Genomic DNA, 26,334 nt, shown 5'->3' on the forward strand with positions numbered 1-26,334 from the left:
TCTGGGTTTGACAAAAGGAGGGTGGTACGGTGGTTGGTGCTCGGGGTGGTGACTGAGGGTCACAGCGGCTCGTGAAAATGAACAGGTACTTTAAGCAGGCTGTGTGCAGTTTACTGTGGATTGACTGTTTTGAAACTCATATGGTAGTTACATAGCCCCTAGACCTCAGTTATCATGAAAAAAGCCAGGAAATTTCGATTTTGACAATATGGGACCTTTAAAGTGTCATAGTTGGAGGCACACGCAATCTGTCACAGATCACTTTTGGAGACACTTTATCAAATGCTACCTTTCTAATTTACAGACCCATTCCAAGTGGCAGAGAGACACTGTTTTGCATGATTGTGATGATCCTTAACCCTCATTTATCCAAAGCTGTCACCAATGTCTTATAATGTCATATAAATGACTATGCACCAGAATATAGACCAGAGTATACACCAGACCAGCTGCTCAGTTTATTAAATTACCACCTGTAACACTGACAAAATAGAGACAAGTCTGTCCAAATAAAGGCAAATTTGACTGCAAATTTTGAGGACTGTGAGGGTTTAGGCTACATTTTGGGAAAGGGCCTATGCCCTCTTATGGACCCATCAGTCTGCGTCATCTAGTGTTTCATGACAGAAGTTGGCATAAGTTTGGGGCCCTATAAAAATACCATGTGCATTTGATGATATGACAAAGTTTTGTTTGTACAAACCTACGCGCCAACATAAAAGAAAAAAAAACTAAACAAAGTCTCTGGAGGGGGCTTCGGCGGAGGACGGACACCCGGGAGGAGGAGGATCAGCGGGTTCCAGGGTGGATCAGATGGAGGGAGGAGCCAAAGAGGAAACAGAACAGTCCAGGGAGGTGATGACAGAGGGAGGAGCCAAGGAGGAGCAAAGTGAGACCCAGACCACAGCCATGAAGGTGACCCACGGTGGAGCCGAAGGAGGGAGGAGCCATGGTGGAGGAAGGTTTATATATATATATATATATATATATATATATATATATATATATATATATAAACAGCATTTTTGTTAAGTATTGGTTGGCTGTATTAAGCATTATGAAATCATTTGAGAGTTTTGTGCACAGTGTTTTGAGAAAATGTGCCAAAATGAAATGAGAAAATAGTATGTAAAGGTATAATTCACCCAAAAAATTTATGTTTATCTGCTTACCCCCAGTGCATTCAAGATGTATGTGACTTTGTTTTTTCAGGAGAACACAAACAAAGATTTTTAACTCAAACTGTTGCTGTCTGTTAGTCATTTAAAGGCAGTGAATGGGCACCAGACCTTTGAAAGTAAAAAAACAAACAAAACAAATCCAAATTACCCCCCTGCGGCTTGTGACAATACATTGATGTCCTAAGACACGAAACAATCGTTTTTTGCGAGAAACTGAACAGTATCATTATTTACCTTTGATACACAGCAATATCAAACTGCCCTGGGCACATGCTCAGCATTTTCATTTTTGGGTGAACTATCCCTTTAACTGACACCTAGTGGACATTTTAGTCTGTGAGTTTAGACACACTTATTTTGCACACGTCTCTCAGACACAGAACCAGGAAACTGAAACTGATCTGCTGTTCATCTATGTGTTTCTGTATTGCTGTAGACACTGAGAAATGGCTGAAGCCAGTGTTTTTTCAGTGGAGCAGTTCAGCTGTCCAGTGTGTCTGGATCTCCTGAAGGATCCAGTGACCATTCCCTGTGGACACAGTTACTGTATGAGCTGCGTTACAGACTGCTGGGATCAAGAGGATCAGAAGAGAGTCTACAGCTGCCCTCAGTGCAGACAGACCTTCAGTCCAAGACCTACTTTAGGTAAAAACACCATGCTGGCTGAAGTGGTGGAGACACTGAAGAAGACCAAACAAAAAGCTGTTGTTCCTGCTGGACCTGGAGACGTGGAGTGTGACATCTGTACTGGAAGAAAACACAAAGCTGTCAAGTCCTGTCTGGTGTGTCTGGAGTCTTACTGTCAAACTCATTTTGAGCGTCATGAGGAGTTTCGCTCAGGAAAGAAACACAAATTGATTGATGCCACTGAACGACTGCAGCAGATGATCTGCCATCAACATAATAAACTTCTGGAGGTTGTTTGCCGTACTGACCAGCAGTACATTTGCCTTTTGTGTGCAATGGATGAACATAAAAACCATGAGACTGTATCAACTGCAGCAGAGAGGACAGAGAAAGAGGTATGAACTTAAATGACACAGTTCATATTTTGTATTAATTATTAATAATTAGTTAATTTCTGTATTGATACTGGCACTTCAAAAGTGTTCCTCCTCAGTGCAGTATCCAGCTGTATCATGGGTGCATCATGTGATCTACACTCTCATCAGTCACTACATGTGCACATGTTGAAATTTGCTCAGCTTTGTCATATCACTCACATTTCCTATAAACATGCATCAGAGTTGCTTTGTTGCTGCAGTCAGTTTGAATGTACAGAATAATGATGACAGTAATAATTTGCTCCCTTAATGTTTGCCCCCTATATTTGCCCCCCTTAATCACACATTTGTCCTGGTTGTATGTAATGTCTCATATTTATTTATTTATTTATTTTCATTTCTCCTACAGAAACATTTAAAGGAGACACAGAGAAAACTCCAGCAGAGAATCCAGCAGAGACAGAAAGATCTTCTGCAGCTGAGAGAGGCTGTGGAGTCTCATAAGGTGAGTTTAGAGAAGAAGAGAAGTTTGAGACTCAGTTTGGACTCTCCTCTTTCAGTCCCACTGAAGCTGCTGTGTCTCTCAGGCTGTGAGGAAGCAGTAAGAGCTGATTGTGATGTGTGTCTAACAGCGCTCTGCACAGACAGCAGTGGAGGACAGTGAGAGGATCTTTACTGAGCTCATCCGCTCCATTGAGAAAAGCCACTCTGAGGTGACACAGCGGATCAGAGATCAGGAAAAGGCTGCAGTGAGTCGAGCTGAAGGACAAATGAAGCACCTGGAGCAAGAGATTGATGATCTGAAGAGGAGAAACACTGAGCTGGAGGAGCTTTCACAAACAGATGATCACATCCATTTCCTGCAGGTAGCCCAACTGTAGTGCAAGTTATTGTGGACAGTGTGGTATAATGGGGTCTTTGAATCCTTTGCATTGTCTTTTTCTAGAGTCTTCAGTCTCTCTCAGCTCCTCCTGAAGCTACAGACAACATCACTGTCACGTTCCTCTTTTCTTTTGATGATATGAGAAAATCTGTGTGTCTGCTCAGACAGAAAATGGAGCATTTCTACAAAGAGGACCTGAACAAGATTTTAGGTAAAGATTCATTTGTTCTCTGCAAACAGTCCTTAGGTCTAGTGTTACATGTGTTTTACTGTTTACATCTGTTTATTCCCACAGTCTCTCACAAATACACTGATCCTAGGACCAGGGAGGACTTCCTACAGTGTAAGTTAATATAAAAAATAATTCAAACGCGATGTGTTTACTGTTTTTACTGTGGAGATGAACGCGATGTGTTTACTGTGGTAAAGAGACGAACACGGTGTGTTTACTGTGGTAAAGAGACGAACACGATGTGTTTACTGTGTTTACTGTGGTAAAGAGACGAACACGGTGTGTTTACTGTTGTAAAGAGCACGGTATGCTTACAATAATATGTTACAAATTTTCTTCAAAGTCATTCATTCTAGTATCTAACCATAATTCATCATTTAAACAGATAAAGATATCAACCTTAATTAGCATAATAATTAATAAATTATCTTTTGGTTTTTACACACATACACAAAGAACTGTTAAACTACACACAATGTCTAACATAAAATTTCTAATTCATTATATTATCAGATTCCCATCAGTTCACTCTGGATCCAAACACTGCACATAAACTCCTCCAGCTGTCTGAGAGGAACAAAGCGGTGACCAACACTGGCATGCCCCAACTGTATCCTGATCATCCAGACAGATTTGATGGATATCCTCAAGTTTTGTGTAGAGAGAGTGTGAGTGGACGCTGTTACTGGGAGCTGGAGTGGAGTGGGAGTCGTGGTGTGGGCATATCAGTGTCATATAAGAGCATCAGCAGGAAGGGATCTGGTGATAAGTGTTTATTTGGCTTTAATGATCAGTCATGGAGACTGATCTGCTCACCCTCCAGTTTCTCATTCTGGAATAACAACAAACCAATTAATCTCCCTGTTCCCTCCAGCTGCAGTAGAATAGGAGTGTATGTGGATCACAGTGTAGGAACTCTGTCCTTCTACAGCGTCTCTGACACAATGAGCCTCATCCACACAGTCCAGACCACATTCACTCAGCCACTCTATCCTGGCTTTCTGGTTGGTCATAAATCATCAGTGAAACTGTGTGGTTTTCTATCATTATAGTTTCAATATAGTGAAACTTTGCATCTTTCACACTGGCTGACAGGGTTTAAAATTAACAACCGCCAAATGCGGCTAAACATCAGCTGGCTGGTTATATTTCGTGTAGCCTTATTGTCACTCATTAATTTTTGGGGAAGTTCATGCAAGCCAAATCTGCGCAGGTTTAGCGCAAATACTAAACTGGTGAGACTTCATGACATTATGGAGTGTATTGCAAAAAACAAACAAAACACTCCTGGAAATGCACACATTCACGACTATGTGATGAAGTCTGGTTAGACCAAATTAGTGCATGTGCGCATTTAGAGAGTGTTCTTTCACTGCATGAATCAGTCACATAATTCAAGATACGGGGCAGAAAATGTATATATCATTTCATATAATTATAATATCACACAAAAAATGCAGTTTTTTTCTTAAAAAAATCAGCATGATTACAAATGTGATATTGATTTTATACAGCTCAATAAACAATAAGAGACTTACATACATTTTAGACACCATATTGACACTTTTGAGCATTTTTTTGCTCTATTTCGCCAACAAAAATCATTCCAAACACAGCCACAGCACTGTTTTGCGTCTCAGGACAACGTGACGGTATCTCTTTCCTGAATTAATCAACCGTTTAAATGATTTGGTTCAGTCTGCCTTGCTGCCACCTACTGGTGGTTTTAATTTCACATTTAGAATATATTTTCATTTTTAAAATAATTTCAGTATTCACGCTTTTTATGTTTAAAATATCTAAACATTATTTATGCATTTGTAACTGCAGGTCCCTCTGGGCTTCATTAAACAGTGTGTAAATACATCTAAATGGCACCTTAGATGCAACTTCTGCAGAGATGAATTTTGTTGCTACTTATTTCATTTGTTTGGTAACAGCCTAAATGTATTATTGGTAACAGTTTAGAATAGGTAACACCTATTAACTATTAATTACGACTTATTAGCATGCATATTACTAGAATATTGGCCATTTATAAGTACTAATTAAGCACATATTAATGCCTTATTCTACATGACCTTATTCTGCATCCCTAATCCTACCCAATACCTAAACCTAACAACTACTTTACTAACTATTAAGAAGCAGCAAATTAGGAATTTATTGAGGGAAAAGTCGTAGTTAATAGTTAATTGGTGTTACCTATTCTAAAGTGTTACCGTATTATTATTATTATTATTATTATTATTATTATTGACTGATTAAATGTAAGAATTTCACTTAAAAGATGATATAGACTTTTTAAATAAATAAAGGTAAAAATCTATTTAAACGTATTGGAAAATATTTGTTTCTATCACTGCAGTAGCCACACAGAATATGAAGAATTCAGGAGTCAGTTGTCCATGCACAATAACACACTCTGCATAATATTGTCTAATGATCTTTATAAATACTGTTATCTATAAAATTCCAGAAAATATTGAGATATTATTTATTACTAACTAGTACTAACACCAGGTTGCTTTATCATGTAGACAGCCTCAAGCTGTTGGTTTATTTCTGTTTTGTTAGTTTTTTTTTTTTTTTTGGCTAGTTTAAATAATATCAGTTTTGTTTTGTTGTTAAGTCAGTTTGTTGTTTAGTCTTATAACTGTGTTGTTTATTGTCTTCCTAAATAAGAGATATGAGGGAAGGTTTATGGGATGTTGTTGTGAATCAGTTTGGTATAACACTTGTTGGATTCGTCTGAACACTGAAACATATGTAACTAAGACCATTCAATAAACTCCTTTTTACCATCATCCCTTCGTCTACAACTTCTGCTCTTTTTACTGGCTTTTTCCTTAGTTTCTTAGCTGATGGAAGAATATTGTTTGGGGTATTTTGGGTACCAGACAGGACCTCCTGTTAACAGGGTTTGGTATTAGACTACTTTGCTGATAAGTTGTTCTGTTACCAGACAAGCTAGATATTTTCAGGGCGGGATCTGGCGTCCAGAGCTGGATCTTAATTGTCTGCTCATGGATATTCGATCTAACACCTGATCTACTTAAAGGAATAGTTCACCCAAAAATGAAAATTTGATGTTTATCTGCTTACCCCCTGGGAATCCAAGATGTAGGTAACTTTATTTATTCAGCAGAACACAAACAAAAAGTGCCTTAGTGAATAGGGAAGTGCACAATGATAAGGGAGTGAGACGCTTAAACATGATCCTTCGTGTTCAAGCATCTCACTCCCTTATCATTGTATATTGAAGCAGGGGTGGGACATCAAAGCGGGAATTGGTAGGTATCACAGTTAAAGGGACAGTTCACCCAAAAATGAAAGTTTGATGTTTATCTGCTTATCCCCAGGGCATTCAAGATGTAGGTGACTTTGTTTCTTCAGAACACAAACAAAGATTTTAAACGAAAAGTGGTGCAGTCTATCAGTCATATAATGGCAGTGGATGGGCACCAGACCTTTAAAAGTAAACAAAAACATGCACAGACAAATCCAAATTACACCCTGCGACTCGTGACGATACATTGATGTCCTAAGACACGAAACGATCGGTTTTGGGAAAAACTGAACAGTATTTATATATATATATATATATATATATATATATATTTTACCTTTGATACATAGCCACGTCCATCTGTCAAGCTTTATGCAGACAATTGGATATCAATGTTAGTCTCATGCCAGGGTCTCAACCTCAAGCCAACGACCAAGTTGAATGCCTGAATTTAAGAGATCTGCCGATATCTAAGAACTTATTGCAGTCGAGAGCAACATCGATGGTCTGTGTTTCTACCTTGGGTGGAATATGCACAAGCCTCACCCCTTCCAACCTCACTTGTTCCCGTTGTCTGGAGAACACACTTCGGTTCCAGCTGTAGACGACTGGATTCAATGTAGTGAGATGGTGTGGGACAGTGCACATGTCCATCTCCAGCGGGCCGTGGGAACACAGGACTTCCAGGCCAACAGACGATATCGCAAAATACCCTCCCTACCAACCTTACCAAGACAACGTGTCTGGCTTTCGACGAAAGACATCAATTTGCGACTACCCAACAGGAAGCTCATCTCAAAGTATGTTGGCCCTTTTAAGATTCTTAAGAGAGGTAATGAGGTCACTTACAAATTGGAGCTTTCTGCTAACTACCGTATCTCTCCCTTTTTCCATGTCTCCCTCCTCAAACCAGTCCACCCGGATGCTGACTCCAGCCAAGAGCTCCAGAACCACCCCCTTCGTTGGATATTGTCGGGGCTCCCGCTCATCAGGTGAATGAGTTGCTGGACTGGAGGCAAAGAGGGGGTCATCTCCAATATCAGGTGGACTGGGAGGTGCTATGGACCTGAGGAGAGGTCATGGGTGGCCGCCCGTGACATTCTGTATCCATCTCTCATCGAGGAGTTTCATCAAGCCAGTCCCGACCGACTACGGGGACGTTCTGTAATGCAAATGTGTCAAACTAATGAATGATCACAAATATAAGTTCAACTTAATTCATATTAATAATTAGAAGATGTATGTCATATGAACAAACTTAAAGCTCTGGGGGAATACAAGAACTAGAAATCTGGGCACAGATTTCAACAGTGCGAAACACGTGTGGTAGATTTACAGTATAATTGCTTTGTTTGCAGAGTGTGTTGTTTCTGAGTGTTTACTTGGTGTTTTTACAACCTGCATGTTCCTGTGCAATTGACCTAGTGGTCTTTAATACGTGAGTTTACAGGCTTACAGACACACCTGTTCCGCAAATGTCTTTCAAACAAGAAACCAGGAAACTCAATTATTACTTAGCTGTTTAAATGTGTGTCTGTATTGCTGTAGACACAGTGAAATGGCTGAAGCCAGTGTTTTTTCAGTGGAGCAGTTCAGCTGTCCAGTGTGTCCAACACGGTCTTACCCCTATTCGTCACACACTGCCGTTTGGTCATTTTCCCCTCACGTCCATAAACTGACGTTGAGGGTACCCCCTCTTCGTCGCGTGGCACTCTAGAGGGTCATCCGATAGATTTGAATGCAAATCCCTCATCTTTGGATTTTGACGAAAGGGGGTTAGGCATCCAGATGAGAGCAGTTGCGTACAAATACCACGCAGAATCTTCTACGGCAATTACGTCACCAGCGAAGCTCAGTTCGACCAGTTCACCTGATACGTGGTGTATATGGCAAGCCGTTTTAGCATTAAATACACTTTTCCTTACTAGTCATAATTCTGTTTTGACTAGTCATAATTCCAATTCCAGATATCTATCCTGCAATTTTGACTCGTCATAATTGCAATCAAGATATCTACAATGTTATTGTGACTAGTCATAATATGCATTGAAGATATCTACAATGTTAATTTGACTAGTCGTAATATCCATTAGAGATATCTCTAATGCTTTTATGACTAGTCATATTGTTCCATTAACTTCCATTGGAAAATATTTTCAGATATCTACAAATGAGTTTTGACTAGTAGAAATTGTAATTAAAGATATCTATAAATGAATTTTCACTAGGCAGAACTTTAATTAGAGATATCTCTAATTACATTTTTACTAGTGACAATGAAATTAGAGATATCTCTAATTGAGTTGCCACTAGTACAAATTATAATTCGAGATATCTCTAACTGTTTTTTTTACTAGTCGTAATTCAATTGGAGATATCTTTAATTCGTCATTTTTAAAGATATCCACAAATACATTTGTAGATATCTGTAAATAATTTACTACTAGTCGAATTACAGTTGTAGATATCTTGAATTGGATTTTTGACTAGGCAAAACTTGATTAGAGATATCTTGAATTGGAATTCTTCCTAGTCAAAACTTATTTAAAGATATCTGCAATTTAATTCTGGATATCTCAATCAGATTTTCGACTAGGAGGATCTTTCTTTGGAGATATCCGCATTCAGCTTTGTGACTAGGAAGAATTTGAATGTAGATATCTAGAATTAACATTCTGACTAGTCAAAATTATTTTATAGATATCTTTATTGTGTACTCAAACCACCCCTTTGCTAAGCCCCGCCTTAATCTTTAAGCAGTGTTGCCAGATCGGGTTGACGATTTCCAGCCCAAAAGCTCACCAAAATAATGTGATAGAATTGTATTGCCATGTCAAGGTTGATAAGGACCATTTTTATCTCTTTAAAAAAAGAGTAATGACAAAATAAAATAAAGATAAATCAATTTCACAGGAATATGGATCACAACAGTATATGCTTACAAAAAAATATGCTTACAATGTCCAAAAATCTTTTCAAAGTGGAAATTGACCTTATGCACGGAGCGTTCTTTAGAACTTCCGCATTAAGATAAGCCAGCTCGTAAACTTCAGCTGAAGCTCATTTTATACGTGTTATATTTTAGGTGTACCTACACTTGTGAGACTCATCTACTGCCTCGTTCTTATCAGAAACTGAGAAAAAATATAATTGCAACATTATAAACAATGTAAGCGGCATGAAAATTCAGTTTCATTTTATTTAACAACATAATTTAAATAGCTAAATAATTTAAATGCGGAGCCTGGCAATCCCGTACTTTCCCTATCTGCATAGTTGTACATTTAAATGCTGACAGCTAAACACCATCATAATGTGTTTATGCTAACGTTAGCTAGCTAGCGATATTTCTCTTCAAGGACATCTTAATCATATTTTTGATAAACACTAACTTGCCTTCATAGTCATGAACAAATTTTTAAAATCTTTTATTATTTTCTAACTCTACAGCTGTGAAATAAAATGTACTTCAAGGACTCACTTTTCATTCATAAAAACCGCATCGGAAAAACATGACTTTTCACAGAAAACGTCTTTTTTTCAAGTGCACCTGTCTGCAGCCTGCAGATCGAGGCGGGGCTGAATCTGGGGTGGGGCTGCACGTGTCGCCCCGCCCACATGCATTCTCATTGGTTGTAGGTAAATTAATGACGTCGCGCAACATCCCTCCCACAACTCATCTCATTGGTTTGTGAAATGGATTGACGTCGCTGCCACGATAAACAGGAAATGCAGTTGGAAACTATACTTATGAATTATACGTTTTATATAAACGCTGAATCCTTTGCTTATTTATTCAGCTTTCAGATGTGTACAAATCTCAATTAAAAACGTACGCTTATGACTGGTTTGTGGTCCAAGGTTACAAACATTTACAAGCAAGACATCTTTCCGCTGTTTAGTTATCCCCTTTCTGGCAATCCGTGACTATAAATCAAAATGTTAACCAGTGGTGTTTATTTACAGCTTTTTTGATTATTGCCTTAATTGTTAATAAGTTACATAAATGTGGAAAATTCTCAGCAAGAGTGTCCACTATTAAATTAATAAATAGAAAAGGATTGTTAAACATCAGAGTTGTTTATAAATACAAACATTTATGACACATGAATGAATTATGACGACACATAAATGAATTTCACTGTTATTTAACATAATAATGTTCACAGTTATTTCTGATTTTCCCTCCCAGTCTAATGACACACGAAACAGCAGTCTGGGCCATCTGTGCTCAAATACATTAATTTCTCTAAGAAATTGAAATAATACCCTATAACAATCTGTTGACCCTTCCCGAAGTATATCTAAATTGAAACATATTTTAATTTCTTCTAATTTCGCTATTTATTGACCATATCGGATTACTTGTTTAGTCAAGTCAGCTAAGGCATTTCTGGTCAACTGTACTGTGCCGTAATATGAGCATACTTTGTTCGTTTTCTCTACATAATCCACTCACAATCGAAGAAAAGTGTTGTTTGTCCAAGAGGACCAAACGTCCATGTATACCGTTTCAAGAATGACAAATACCAGTTTAAAAAAAATAGGCGAGTAAATCGGCTAAATACGCGCGATACATTGCTATGATTGACAGTAATAACTGGACCAAACATCTGACAAGCTGATGTCAAAAAAGAGCTTAAATGATTCAGACTAAATTTAGAGTAACAAAACTACAGCGGTAACAAGTATGGTTAAATAAATAAATGAATAAATATATATATATAGACAGAGGTGGGTAGTAACGAATTACATTTACTTCGTTACATTTACTTGAGTACATTTTTGGGGTAACTTGTACTTTTAGAGTATATTTAAAGATAGGTACTTTTACTCTTACTTAAGTACATTTATAGTGAAAAAAATTTACTTTTACTTCGCTACATTTGATGGCGTTCCTCCGTTACTGTCCTCAGAAACGTGTCCTTGGCATTTTAATTTCATGCCTGATAAAACTGCGTTAATGCTGCTTTGTATACAGCTGTTACTATGGAAACCGTAGTATTTCAGCGCTCCTAAAGCGCCCCCTCGTGACAGAGAATGAATTTTTCATTTCCAATACATTTTTTTCAGCTGTTTATGGTCAAATGATTGCAATTATCGACCCATGTTTTTATGAAGCAAACACAGAGTTGTAAATGTAAAAAGTTAAGGTGCCTTCTAAAAATCTAAACAAGTACAGTAATATTTATGTTTTAAATAAATATAATAAATTATATACTCAATTTATCCCTTTTAATGTTATAAAGGATGAAATGCCACAGTGTAACATATTTTGTTTTTGTGTGAAACTGTATCTGAATTTTAAATCATGCCATTTTATGGCTTAATATTCTACTTTACATTGTCCAATCCCATTACTGTTTATTTTACTTTTGCAGATCTTAAAAAGGGTTATGAACTGCTTTAAATTAATATTTAAAAATTCTGCAGATACACTAAATGAAATAAATATAATGAAATAAAATTACTTCCTTGATATTTGTTTATATTTGTGTATTAAAAACATTTTTGATTAGACTCCTATCTGATTTTCTATATTAAAAAAGAAAGGTCTTTTTTTATTTGGGCTAGATACATTAATTTTCGGGCTACCAAAATCTACCAGAAATTTTGCGAGCCCTATATATATATATATATATATATATATATATATATATATATATATATATATATATATATATCAGATCAGAAGTAACTAGTAACTAGCTACTTGAGTACTTTTTCCATCGGATACTTTTTTACTCTTACTCAAGTAACTATTAAGATTGTTACTTTTACTCTTACTTGAGTAAATATTTCCATAAGTTCTTGTACTTTTACTTGAGTACAGATTTTGGGTACTCTACCCACCTCTGTATATAGATCAACAGATTTTACAGTTCAAGATAAAACTTAAAAGATGTAGTTTTTAAATTTTATAAAATATTTCATATTCCTATCGATTCATATTGAGTCCATTATTTAATTATTATACCATAATTATTTAATGTATTTGTAGTGAACTATATATTAGTATTTAAATAATTCACCCTTATAGGCTGTTTGTGTCTGAGCTTAATGATTTTCTGCACTTCCTATATTATATACTTAACGACGGTAAAAGTAGCTTACTACAATTTATTATACTAGTAATTTTTTAATAAATCGAAAAGCAAGACCTCTTGAAAAATATAGGGAGTTTAAAAGGGAGCTGCATAATAAATAATACTCTGCTGCCATCTTTTGGTTATATGGGTAATTCCATATTACGCTCCGTTCATATGGTCAATTGTCTTCTTTCAGTTTCATATTTCCTGCTCTCTAATATGACGTGTTCGATTGTTTCTTCATGCCCGCAATATTCACATTTCCCTGTGCCATGTTTACATATTTTCAGTGATGTTGTATTTAAGTCTTGATATTATTGTCTCTTCTCGCCTATTCCTCCCTGTACACTTTATTTCTCCCACTCTCCTTTGAATCTTATGAAGCCATCGTCCTTTCCTATTTTCTTCCCATTGTTGTTGCCATTGTTTCTTTAATTTATTTTTAATAATACTCTTAATTTCTGTTCTACTAATACTAACTGTAAAATCAATTTGATTATTTTTAGTAACTTCCTTTGCTATTTTATCTGCTATTTCAATTCCCTTGTTTTCAACGTCATTACTTTGCCACCAATGAGATGAGTTGTGAGAGTTACGTTAACTCGACATTATTAATTTACCTACAACCAATGATAAGGCATGTGGGCGGGGCGACACGTGCAGCCCCGCCCCAGATTCAGCCCCTCCTCGATCTGCAGGCTGCTCCTCTACGGTGCCACGCGACGAAGAGGAGGTACCCTCAACGTCAGTTTATGGACGTGAGGGGAAAATATGAAGGTAAAACAGTAGCAAAACTGGAGAGCTTGTTAATTTGAATGTGAGAACTTGTCAAATTAATATTCGTATTTGTAAGCTGAAATTTGAACTCACAGCTCTGATGTGAAAAGCTGAATCTGTCGATTTGCACACACAGACAATGATCAAAACACCCGTGTTTTGAATTTGAAGTTGCAAATTAATAACTCCAAATGTGTAAAATGACATCCACACAAACAAAATGACAGACGCAAGTGTGTACAACATATATGCTTTTGCACTTTACTTCAGTTTTACTGTACAACCTCAAGTCAGCACTTACAACCTCTCAGATCTGGCAGTACAACTTCAGATCCTAGCGCTTTGACTTTTGCTACTCTTTTTGCGATATTCCTGTTGCAAAACTCACTCGTAGTGATGGGTCGTTCTTGAACGATTCGTTCATTTTGAACGAATCTTTAATGTGACTCGGGAAGAACGAGTCGTCTCGGGAGTGATTCGTTCGTTGTAACCAAACAGTTCTTGGACCCCATTGACTACCATACAAATAAATTGCTTTATAATACTGTTTCTTACTTACTGCAGAAGTAATAAGGAGTTATTGAAGAACTGACAGGTAACTATTCATTAACACTTGACTCACTACTGTTAACTACCAAGGAAGATGTGCTAACTAATCAGTATGTAACAATTTTATGAATGTTTTAAGTAACAACTAGATAAAAAGTTTGTTAGCAAACTTTAAGTTGGCTTGAGAAAGCCTAGCCAGTAAGTTTTAAGTAGTTTTAAAAGCTTTTAGTTTAAAGAAAGTTTAAAGGTTTTCAGTTTGAAATAGTTTTAGTTTGATTAATAAAGTTTGAAGATAGATAGGTTAGTTAGATATAAGTAGTTTGAAAATAGAAAGATTTATAGATATAAATAGTTAGAAGATATAAATAGTTTGAATGTGAATAGATTCTAAGGTGTTGTTATGCGGTTGCTAAGGTACCCAGGGTGGTTGCTAAGGTGTTGCTATGCGGTTGCTAGCATTATTTAAGCAAGACTAGCAAGTCGCTAGCATGATTTTACCATGACTAAAAAGTCGCTAGCATGATTTTAGCATGATTTTAGCATGACTAGCAAGTCGCTAGCATGATTTTACCATGAGTAACAAGTCGCTAGCATGATTTTAGCATGATTTTAGCACGACTAGCAAGTCGCTAGCATGATTTTACCATGACTAACAAGTCGCTAGCATGATTTTAGCATGATTTTAGCACGACTAGCAAGTCGCTAGCATGATTTTAGCATGACTAGCAAGTCGCTAGCATGATTTTACCATGACTAACAAGTCGCTAGCATGATTTTAGCATGATTTTAGCACGACTAGCAAGTCGCTAGCATGATTTTAGCACGACTAGCAAGTCGCTAGCATGATTTTAGCATGACTAGCAAGTCGCTAGCATGATTTTAGCATTATTTTAGCATGACTAGCAAAGTCGCTAGCATGATTCTAGCATGACTAGCAAGTGGCTAGCATGATTTTAGTATGACTAGCAAGTCGCTAGCATGATTTTAACAAGACTAGCAAGTCGTTAGCATAATTTTAGCATTATTTTAGCATGATTAGCAAGTCGCTAGCATTATTTTAGCATGACTAGCAAGTCGCTAGCATGATTCTAGCATGACTAGCAAGTCGCTAGCATGATTTTAACAAGACTAGCAAGTCGCTAGCATTATTTAAGCAAGACTAGCAAGTCACTAACATGATTTTTAGCATGACTAGCAAGTCGCTAGCATGATTTTACCATGACTAACAAGTCGCTAGCATGATTTTAGCATGACTAGCAAGTCGCTAGCATGATTTTAGCACGACTAGCAAGTCGCTAGCATGATTTTAGCACGACTAGCAAGTCGCTAGCATGATTTTAACATTATTTTAGCATGACTAACAAATTGCTTGCATTATTTTAGCATGACTAGCAAGTCGCTAGCATGATTTTAGCATGACGAGGAAGTCGCTAGCATGATTTTAACATTATTTTAGCATTACTAACAAATTGCTTGCATTATTTTAACATGACTAGCAAGTCGCTAGCATGATTTTAGCATGACGAGGAAGTCGCTAGCATGATTTTTGCATTATTTTAGCATTACTAACAAATTGCTTGCATTATTTTAACATGACTAGCAAGTCGCTAGCATGATTTTAGCATGACGAGGAAGTCGCTAGCATGATTTTAGCAAGACTAGCAAGTCGCTAGCATGATTTTTAACATGACTAGCAAGTCGCTAGCCTGATTTTAGCACTACTAGCAAGTCGCTAGCATGATTTTAGCACAACTAGCAAGTTGCTAGCATGATTTTAGCATTATTTTTGCATGACTAGCAAGTCGCTAGCCTGATTTTAGCATGACTAGCAAGTCGCTAGCATGATTTTAGCATTACTAGCAAGTCGCTAGCATGATTTTAGCACGACTAGCAAGTCGCTAGCATGATTTTAGCATTATTTTAGCATGACTAGCAAGTCGCTAGCATGATTCTATAGATAGATAGATAGATAAGGTTTGAAGATAGATAGATAGATAGATAGATAGATAGATAGATAGATAGATAGATAGATAAGGTTTGAAGACAGACAGACAGACAGACAGACAGACAGATAGACAGACAGACAGACAGACAGACAGACAGACAGATAGACAGATAGATAGATAGATAGATAGATAGATAGATAGATAGATAGATAGATAGATAGATAGATTAGTTATTAGTTAGAAAGAACATAGATGATAGATAGATTAGTTATTAGTTAGAAAGAACATAGATAGCTTAAAGCTTAATTGAGTATCAGTGGCTTCTAGCAGTTTACATTAAACATAGTTCAAACAGACATGGACTTTTGGTCAATGAAAGTCTATGGGACTTTTTATGATTTTTAATATTAATTTTTAAGAAAACCGTAACTCAAAACAGTCTGAAAAGATATAGCACACTAAGTCTGAACAGTATGAAAATCTGACCCGAGTTTGGAGTATGTAGCTTGAACGGTCTAGGAGGAGTTAGTGTCTAAAAAAATTTCGGTAAAAAAAATAATAATAACTAGAAGCTAAAGTTCGATGACAAACTTTAAATGTTGGCTTGGAGAAGCAAACCGGGCAGCATTGGGGCAAAAGGGCCAGCCCAGAACACTTAGAGCTCTCTAATTTAATTGTTGATAGTAAAAATGGCAGTATGACAAGAAATGCTTAGTTTATTTTAGGCTAAAACATCTTGCCATAGAGGATCGTGTGTGGATTTTAGGTTAAAAGAGCTTGCCATACTGGAATATGCGAAGAGCGCCTGCTTCAAAGCCGCGTCGCGTTGCTGTGCGGTTGAGCCGAAAAGCAGAAATATTCAAGCATTTAACCTTTTTATTATATCACTGTACTATTATTGTGTTGAATCGCTGGAGTGTTTGTATTAAAATACCTTTAAAAGAAGTGAAAATGATGTCTTTGTTAACAGACACATAAATGCAGCCGTGCATCTCATGTTAGTTAGTTAAGCCTATGAAAAAAGTCATTTGCACTCAATGTAGGTCTTTAAAATATTCTTCTATATTTATTGTGTGCAATCGCTGGAGTGTTTGTATTTAAATGCCTTTAAAAGACGTGCAGTCATGTATAATTGTCAGTCGGACATCTCGGAGCTGTCTAACACACTGCTAAACACATCGCTCTCTGTATGAATACAAAATGCTCACAAACAACTGCATTTAGCTGTTGATATTTTCTAATGGGTGGACTGAATTAAATCGCTGCAATATATTAATTTTAAAGGCGTTCTAATTCGTGCAAATTATGTCGTTCATCTCCATGTATACTCGTTGAAAGCAATCTGTATGCGGTGAAGGAAATGCTTAGGGTTTTGAATAAATTCGCTCAAACAGCTGAATTCAGGTCTTGATGTGTTCTAATGGGTATTTACAATTAAATGGCTGGAATATTGTAATTTTAAAGGCGTTATTTATATGCATTTTCCACCGAAGTCAAAGTGAAAGTATAGGTCACAGCTCGGTAACATGGTCGTTAGTGAAACTGAATAGCTCATTTGCAGCTAATGTTGTTCTTTAAAATATTCTTCTATATTTATTGTGTTGGATCGCTAGAGTGTTTTTATTTAAATGCTTTTAAAAGACGTGCAGTCATAATTCTCAGTCGAGTAAGTTAGCTCCGACCCGTGAAAGCTCGTCTGTATAACACATTTGCTGAAGACAGTGCTTTAACTTTGAAATAAAACAGATCACAAAAGGCTGATTTGTTGATGTGTTCTAATGGGTATTTACAAATAAATCGCTGAAATATATTAATTTTAAAGGCGTTCTAATTCGTGCAAATTATGTTGTTTATGAGCACATACAGAGAGAGTACATGCCGACGGCTTGTATAAGCGCTGACGGGTGCGAGCTTTTCTTTTACAAGAAATACTCACAAACCACTGAATTTAGCTGTTGATATGTTCTAATGGGTATTTAGAGTTAAATCGCTGTAATATTTACATTTTTAAGGCGGTATTTATTTCTATTTCCACCGTTTTCAGAGTGACTGTAAGTAAGAGGTTTGAATCCCGCCTCTTCAGTCGAGAGGTATTACTGTTAGAGGGCGCATTTTTTCTCAGCCCATGTAATTCATTGGGAAATTTGTCATATTCAAAAATTAATAATAAATCAACTGTGCATCTGATCAGTCCAAATAGATATAGCATATCTTTCGGGACAAGGGCCCAGGTCTCTGCCAAGTTTGGGCCTTGTGGCTTCAAAGGCCTCGGAGGAGTAGCTGTCAGAAATTTCTTTAGGTCATAAGAATAATAATAACTAGAAGCTAAAGTTCGATGACAAACTTTAAATGTTGGCTTGGAGAAGCAAACCGGGCAGCCTTCGGGCAAAAGGGCCAGCCCAGAACACTTAGAGCTCTCTGATTGAATTGTTGCTAGTAAAAATGCTATTACGATAAGTAATGCTTAGTATATTTTAGGCTAAAACTGCTTGCCATAGAGGATTTATGTGTATTTTAGGTTAAAACGGCTTGCCATACAACAAGTGTGCAGCGGGTGCTTGAAAGCCATGACGCCTTGCTGTGCGGTTGAGCCTAAAAGCAGAAATAAGCAAGCATTTAAGCTGTGTAATATATTACTCTACTATTATTGTGTTTAATCGCTGGAGTGTTTGAATTTAAATACCTTTAAAAGACGTGCAAATGATGTCTTTGTTAACAGACACATAAATGCAGCCGTGCATCTCCTGTTAGTTAGTTAAGCCTATGAAAAAAGTCATTTGCACCCAATGCAGGTCTTTAAAATATTCTTCTATATTTATTGTGTGCAATCGCTGGAGTGTTTGTATTTACATGCCTTTAAAAGACGTTCAGTCATGTATAATTCTCAGACAGACATCTCGGAGCTCATGTCTACACTGCTGAACACAGCGCTCTCTGTATGGAAAAAAAATACTCACAAACAACTGCATTTAGCTGTTGATATTTTCTAATGGGTGGAATGAATTAAATCGCTGCAATATTGTAATTTTAAAGGCGTTCTAATTCGTGCAAATTATTTTGTTTATGAGCACATACAGAGAGAGTTCGTGCTGACGGCTTGTATACTCGCTGAAGGGTGCAAGCTTTTCTTTTACAAGAACTGCTCACAAACCACTGAATTTAGCTGTTGATGATTTCTAATGGGTATTTAGAGTTAAATCGCTGTAATATTTACATTTTAAAAAGCCGTATTTATTTGTATTTCCACCGATTTCAGAGTGACTGTAAGCAAGAGGTTTGAGTCCCGCCTCTTCAGTGGAGAGGTATTGCGCCTCTAGATGGCGCATTTTTTCTCAGCCCATTGAAATCCTATATAAATTTTTCATGTAAAAAAATTAATATTAAATCAACTGTAAGTCTGATCATTCCAAAAAGATATAGCAACACTTTGGTGACCAGGGCCCAGGGCTCAGCCGAGTTTGGGGCTTGTAGCCTTAAAGCTCTAGGAGGAGTAGCGTATAGAATTTTAGTCTCAGAAGAAGTTTAATAATAACTAGAAGCTAAAGTTCGATGACAAACTTTAAATGTTGGCTTGGAGAAGCAAACCGGGCAGCCTTCGGGCAAAAGGGCCAGCCCAGAACACCATAGTGGATTAATGTGTATTTTAGGTTAAAACGGCTTGCCATACTGGAATAAGTGATGAGCGCCTGCTTCAAAGCCGCGTTGCGTCGCGTGCGGTTGAGCCGAAAAGCAGAAATAAGCAAGCATTTAAACTTTTTATTATATGACTGAACTATTATTGTGTTGAATCGCTGGAGTGTTTGTATTAAAATACCTTTTAAAGACGTGCAAATGATGTCTTTGTTAACAGACACATAAATGCAGCCGTGCACCTCATGTTAGTTAAGCCTATGAAAAACGTCATTTGCACCCAATGCAGGTCTTTAAAAAATTCTTCTATATTTATTGTGTTGAATCGCTGGAGTGTTTTTATTTAAATGCCTTTAAAAGACGTGCAGTCATGTATAATTCTCAGTCGGACATCTCGGAGCTCATGTCTAACACACAGCTGAACGCAGCGCTCTCTGTATGAAAAAAAAAATAGTCACAAACAACTGCATTTAGCTGTTGATATTTTCTAATGGGTGGACTGAATTAAATCGCTGCAATAATGTAATTTTAAAGGCGGTCAAATTCGTGCAAATTATGTCGTTCGTATCCATGTAAACTCGTTGAAAGCAATCTGTACGCGGTGAAGGAAATGCTTAGGGGTTTCAATAAATTCGCTCAAACAGCTGAATTCAGGTCTTGATGTGTTCTAATGGGTATTTACAATTAAATGGCTGGAATATTGTAATTTTAAAGGCGTTATTTATATGCATTTTCCACCGAAATCAAAGTGAAAGTAAGTCTCAGCTCGGTAACATGTTCGTTAGTGAAACGTATTGAAAAGCTCATTTGCAGCTAAGGTAGTTCTTTAAAATATTCTTGTATATTTATTGTGTTGGATCGCTGGAGTGTTTTTATTTAAATGCTTTTAAAAGACGTGCAGTCATAATTCTCAGTCGGGTAAGTTAGCTCCGAGCCGTGAAAGCTCGTCTGTATAACACATTTGCTGAAGACAGTGCTTTAACTTTGAAATAAAACAGATCACAAAAGGCTGATTTGTTGATGTGTTCTAATGGGTATTTACAAACAAATCGCTGAAATATATTTATTTTAAAGGCGTTCTAATTCGTGCAATTTATGTTGTTTGTGAGCACATGTCGAGAGAGAGAAGCCTAGTGCTGACGGCTTGTACAAGCGCTGAAGGGTGCGAGCTTTTCTTTTACAAGAACTACTCACAAACCACTGAATTTAGCTGTTGATATGTTCTAATGGGTATTTAGAGTTAAATCGCTGTAATATTTGAATTTTTAAGGCGGTATTTATTTGTATTTCCACCGATTTCAGAGTGACTGTAAGCAAGAGGTTTGAGTCCCGCCTCTTCAGTCGAGAGGTATTGCGCCTCTAGATGGCGCATTTTTTCTCAGCCCATTGAAATCCTATAGAAATTTTTCATGTAAAAAAATTAATATTAAATCAACTGTAAGTCTGATCATTCCAAAAAGATATAGCAACACTTTCGTGACCAGGGCCCAGGGCTCCGCCGAGTTTGGGGCTTGTAGCCTTAAAGCTCTAGGAGGAGTAGCGTATAGAATTTTAGTCTCAGAAGAATTTTAATAATAACTAGAAGCTAAAGTTCGATGACAAACTTTAAATGTTGGCTTGGAGAAGCAAACCGGGCAGCCTTCGGGCAAAAGGGCCAGCCCAGAACACCATAGTGGATTAATGTGTATTTTAGGTTAAAACGGCTTGCCATACTGGAATAAGTGATGAGCGCCTGCTTCAAAGCCGCGTTGCGTTGCCGTGCGGTTGAGCCGAAAAGCAGAAATAAGCAAGCATTTAAACTTTTTATTATATGACTGAACTATTATTGTGTTGAATCGCCGGAGTGTTTGTATTAAAATACCTTTTAAAGACGTGCAAATGATGTCTTTGTTAACAGACACATAAATGCAGCCGTGCATCTCATGATAGTTAAGCCTATGAAAAACGTCATTTGCACCCAATGCAGGTCTTTAAAATATTCTTCTATATTTATTGTGTTGAATCGCTGGAGTGTTTTTATTTAAATGCCTTTAAAAGACGTGCAGTCATGTATAATTCTCAGTCGGACATCTCGGAGCTCATGTCTAACACACTGCTGAATGCAGCGCTTTCTGTATGAAAAAAAAAAAATAGTCACAAACAACTGCATTTAGCTGTTGATATTTTCTAATGGGTGGACTGAATTAAATCGCCGCAATATTGTAATTTTAAAGGCGGTCAAATTTGTGCAAATTATGTCGTTCGTATCCATGTAAACTCGTTGAAAGCAATCTGTACGCGGTGAAGGAAATGCTTAGGGGTTTCAATAAATTCGCTCAAACAGCTGAATTCAGGTCTTGATGTGTTTCTAATGGGTATTTACAATTAAATGGCTGGAATATTGTATTTTTAAAGGCGTTATTTATATGCATTTTCCACCGAAATCAAAGTGAAAGTAAGTCTCATCTCGGTAACATGTTCGTTAGTGAAACCTATTGAACAGCTCATTTGCAACTAATATAGTTCTTTAAAATATTCTTGTATATTTATTGTGTTGGATCGCTGGAGTGTTTTTATTTAAATGCTTTTAAAAGACGTGCAGTCATGTATAATGCCAGTCAGGTTAGCTCCGATCCGTGAAAGCTCGTCTGTGTAACACATTTGCTGAAGACAGTGCTTTAACTTTGAAATAAAACAGATCACAAAAGGCTGATTTGTTGATGTGTTCTAATGGGTATTTACAAACAAATCGCTGAAATATATTTATTTTAAAGGCGTTCTAATTCGTGCAATTTATGTTGTTTGTGAGCACATACAGAGAGAGTTCGTGCTGACGGCTTGTATACTCGCTGAAGGGTGCAAGCTTTCCTTTTACAAGAACTGCTCTCAAACCACTGAATTTAGCTGTTGATGTGTTCTAATGGGTATTTAGAGTTAAATCGCTGTAATATTTAAATTTTAAAAAGCGGTATTTATTTGTATTTCCACCGATTTCAGAGTGACTGTAAGCAAGAGGTTTGAGTCCCGCCTCTTCAGTGGAGAGGTATTGCGCCTTTAGATGGCGCATTTTTTCTCAGCCCATTGAAATCCCATAGAAATTTTCCATGTAAAAAAATTAATATTAAATCAACTGTAAGTCTGATCATTCCAAAAAGATATAGCAACACTTTCGTGACCAGGGCCCAGGGCTCCGCCGAGTTTGGGGCTTGTAGCCTTAAAGCTCTAGGAGGAGTAGCGTATAGAATTTTAGTCTCAGAAGAAGTTTAATAATAATAATAAGTTTAAATAGCATAACAATATGTTGGCTTCTCCAAGCCAACATAATAATAATAAGTTTAAATAGCATAACAATATGTTGGCTTCTCCAAGCCAACATAACTAGAAGCTAAAGTTCGATGACAAACTTTAAATGTTGGCTTGGAGAAGCAAACCGGGCAGCCTTCGGGCAAAAGGGCCAGCCCAGAACACTTAGAGCTCTCTGATTGAATTGTTGCTAGTAAAAATGCTATTACGATAAGTAATGCTTAGTATATTTTAGGCTAAACAGCTTGCCATAGAGGATTTATGTGTATTTTAGGTTAAAACGGCTTGCCATACAACAAGTGTGCAGCGCGTGCTTGAAAGCGTTGCTGTGCGGTTGAGCCTAAAAGCAGAAATAAGCAAGCATTTAAGCTGTGTAATATATTACTCTACTATTATTGTGTTTAATCGCTGGAGTGTTTGTATACCTTTAAAAGACGTGCAAATGATGTCTTTGATGCAGATGAAGACTGAGCAGTGCATTCAATGTTAGTTAGTTAAGCCAGTGAAAAAAGTAATTTGCACTCAATGTAGGTCTTTAAAATATTCTTCTATATTTATTGTGTGCAATCGCTGGAGTGTTTGTATTTAAATGCCTTTAAAAGACGTGCAGTCATGTATAATTGTCAGTTGGACATCTCGGAGCTCATAACACACTGCTGAACACAGCGCTCTCTGTATGAAAAAAAAAATACTCACGAACAACTGCATTTAGCTGTTGATATTCTCTAATGGGTGGACTTAATTAAATCGCTGCAATATTGTAATTTTAAAGGCGGTCAAATTCGTGCAAATTATGTCGTTCGTCTCCATGTATCATAGTTGAAGGCAATCTGTACGCGGTGAAGTAAATGCTTAGGGTTTTCAATAAATTCGTTCAAACAGCTGAATTCAGGTCTTGATGTGTTCTAATGGGTATTTATAATTAAATGGCTGGAATATTGTAATTTTAAAGGCGTTATTTATATGCATTTTACACCGAAGTCAAAGTGAAAGTATAGGTTACAGCTCGGTAACATGTTCGTTAGTGAAACCTATTGAACAGCTCATTTGCAGCTAATATAGTTCTTTAAAATATTCTTGTATATTTATTGTGTTCAGAGCCGGATTAACGCAAAGGCAAACTAGGCACGTGCCTAGGGCCCAATTGGCGGGATGGGGCCCAGACAGAGGGCAAAAATAAAAAAATAAATAAAATAAAATGTACAAATGTCCTATCTACAATTAATTTCGATATTTATTAATTACCAAAAAAAGCGACGATGTTTATCTTAACCATAGACTGTTACATTAGGCTATGTCACATTAACGCCAGCCCATGACTGTATATATACAAAGTATAGTCTTTGATATATAGCAGTGACCCACGGTTATGAATCAAAAAAATATTTTTAATGATATTCAGGTCGCGGACGGTCGGGTCGTTTGAAATAAAGATGCCAATTAAACGTTTGTAATTTATATAGTACTAGACACGATTTTCTATGAAATATATACTTATTGGCTGAATAATATTTACCTTTTGAATGTTAAGCGTTATTAACTGTATAAATGCTGAGGCGGGACAAAATGCCTGATTTCCCAGGTTGAACTGAGCAATGTCATTGTACTATTTTTATAGGCTACTATTTATATAGAATTATTAGACACATTTCACTATGTCTTTTCAAATGCCTATGTCTGTTTAATTTCCTTAACTATAAAATTTCTAGCACTATTTTTAAACGTTTATTCAAGCAATAATATATAAATTACCTCATATGCTTGTTTAAAACCAGGGATTAATAACGAAATCCATGTAAAAACGGTATGTTTTCTTTACATTTCCACAGAGCGAAACGAACGAAATTAAACATTACGTAATAAATTCAAAGCACTATAATTTCCTTTTTCATTTGAGAAAACTATTAATATAAAATAATATTATTTTGTCATATTCGTGATTCCTGAATTTATATATGAAAACTTCGTTTTGAAGTTCATTCGTTATGTTTGTATAAGAAAATTCGTTAACCAAGCCTATTAAGTTGATTTAAATATTCTTGATAATTTTTAGAAAAAAGGAATTAGCTTGTAGTCTATATATTTTAGGGCTACAGGCTAATATTTTTCTTAACTTTTATTACACTTTAGATCGAAATAAAATAATTCTTGATCATATTTACTGTAACATTGCAGAGTCACTGACATAATTTAGAGTATTTCGAAAACGAAACTAATCTGTATAGCCTAATGGAAAGACAAAATAAATCACAAGAACAATCTGTATTTTTCTTTTAATCAAGAACATTTCTTTTGACAAAATTACCTAATAAATGCCGAATGATGTTTGACAGTGAATGCATCTCCACCGCAGCCGCATATAATCGCTGCTGTCAGTCGCAAATATTAAACATGCGGGTCAGGAAGTGGGTAGGGTACAATTTACTTTTTTTTTTTATGCGGTCCGAGTTGCGGGCGGGTTAGTTGAAAACGTCGGTCGGGTTCGAGTTGTATGTACATTGACCCACGCATCACTGATATATATATATATAGGCGCCAGCTAAACCAGATAAAGTTATTTGCTCTGTTTACATAGTTTACTGACACCTTTTGGTTATTTACTGGTACTACTGCCTTAACAATGACACTCCCAATGGATAAGATGATGAGGATAATTTAATAGCATTTAATAGAGCCGTGTGATGACAATAATGAATATAAAAAATAATAGTCTGATAGACTGTTTAATATACAACACATGACTTATTTTGGCATACAAACAACCAATTTGTAACCAAAGATGTAAAATGTGAATTAACTTTTATTAGTAACTTTGGTAAGTTTCAGATTTCAATTCATAAATAACATCGATGGAGGGGGGGCCCAAAAAATGCAGCCTGCCTAGTGTAGTCTATTTATTTAATCCGGCTCTGATTGTGTTGGATCGCTGGAGTGTTTTTATTTAAATGCTTTTAAAAGACGCGCAGTCATGTATAATTCTCAGTCGGGTAAATTAGCTCCGAGCCGTAAAGCTCATCTGTATAACACATTTGCTGAAGACAGTGCTTTAACTTTGAAATAAAACAGATCACAAAAGGTTGATTTGTTGATGTGTTCTAATGGGTATTTACAAATAAATCGCTGAAATATATAAATTTTAAAGGCACTCTAATTCGTGCAATTTATGTTGTTTATGAGCACATACAGAGAGAGTTCGTGCTGACGGCTTGTATACTCGCTGAAGGGTGCAAGCATTTCTTTTACAAGAACTGCTCACAAACCACTGAATTTAGCTGTTGATGTGTTCTAATGGGTATTTACAATTAAATCGCTGGAATATTTAATTTTAAAAGGCGGTATTTATTTGTATTTACACCGATTTCAGAGTGACTGTAAGCAAGAGGTTTGAGTCCCGCCTCTTCAGTCGAGAGGTATTGCGCCTCTAGATGGCGCATTTTTTCTCAGCCCATTGAAATCCTATAGAAATTTTTCA

The 26,334-nt window shown here is 36.6% G+C and overlaps 1 protein-coding gene across 2 annotated transcripts; it reads left to right on the forward strand.

The window, feature by feature from the left end:
• The first annotated feature begins 1,572 nt into the window (after positions 1 to 1,572).
• LOC141290328 (tripartite motif-containing protein 16-like) lies at positions 1,573 to 5,829 on the forward strand. 2 transcript variants are annotated; one of them, XM_073822505.1, is made up of 6 exons: positions 1,573 to 2,203; positions 2,595 to 2,690; positions 2,818 to 3,051; positions 3,132 to 3,279; positions 3,364 to 3,411; positions 3,814 to 5,829. In XM_073822505.1, the coding sequence occupies exons 1-6, from the start codon at positions 1,628 to 1,630 to the stop codon at positions 4,350 to 4,352; spliced, it is 1,641 nt and encodes a 546-aa protein (XP_073678606.1). In that variant the 5' UTR covers positions 1,573 to 1,627; the 3' UTR covers positions 4,353 to 5,829. The 2 variants fall into 2 exon arrangements, with proteins under 2 accessions (XP_073678606.1, XP_073678605.1); XM_073822504.1 differs by having other exon boundaries at positions 3,132 to 3,411.
• Positions 5,830 to 26,334: the final 20,505 nt, after the last annotated feature.

The sequence above is a fragment of the Garra rufa genome, chromosome 17 (genome assembly GCF_049309525.1).
Source record: "Garra rufa chromosome 17, GarRuf1.0, whole genome shotgun sequence".
NCBI classification, from domain to species: domain Eukaryota; kingdom Metazoa; phylum Chordata; class Actinopteri; order Cypriniformes; family Cyprinidae; genus Garra; species Garra rufa.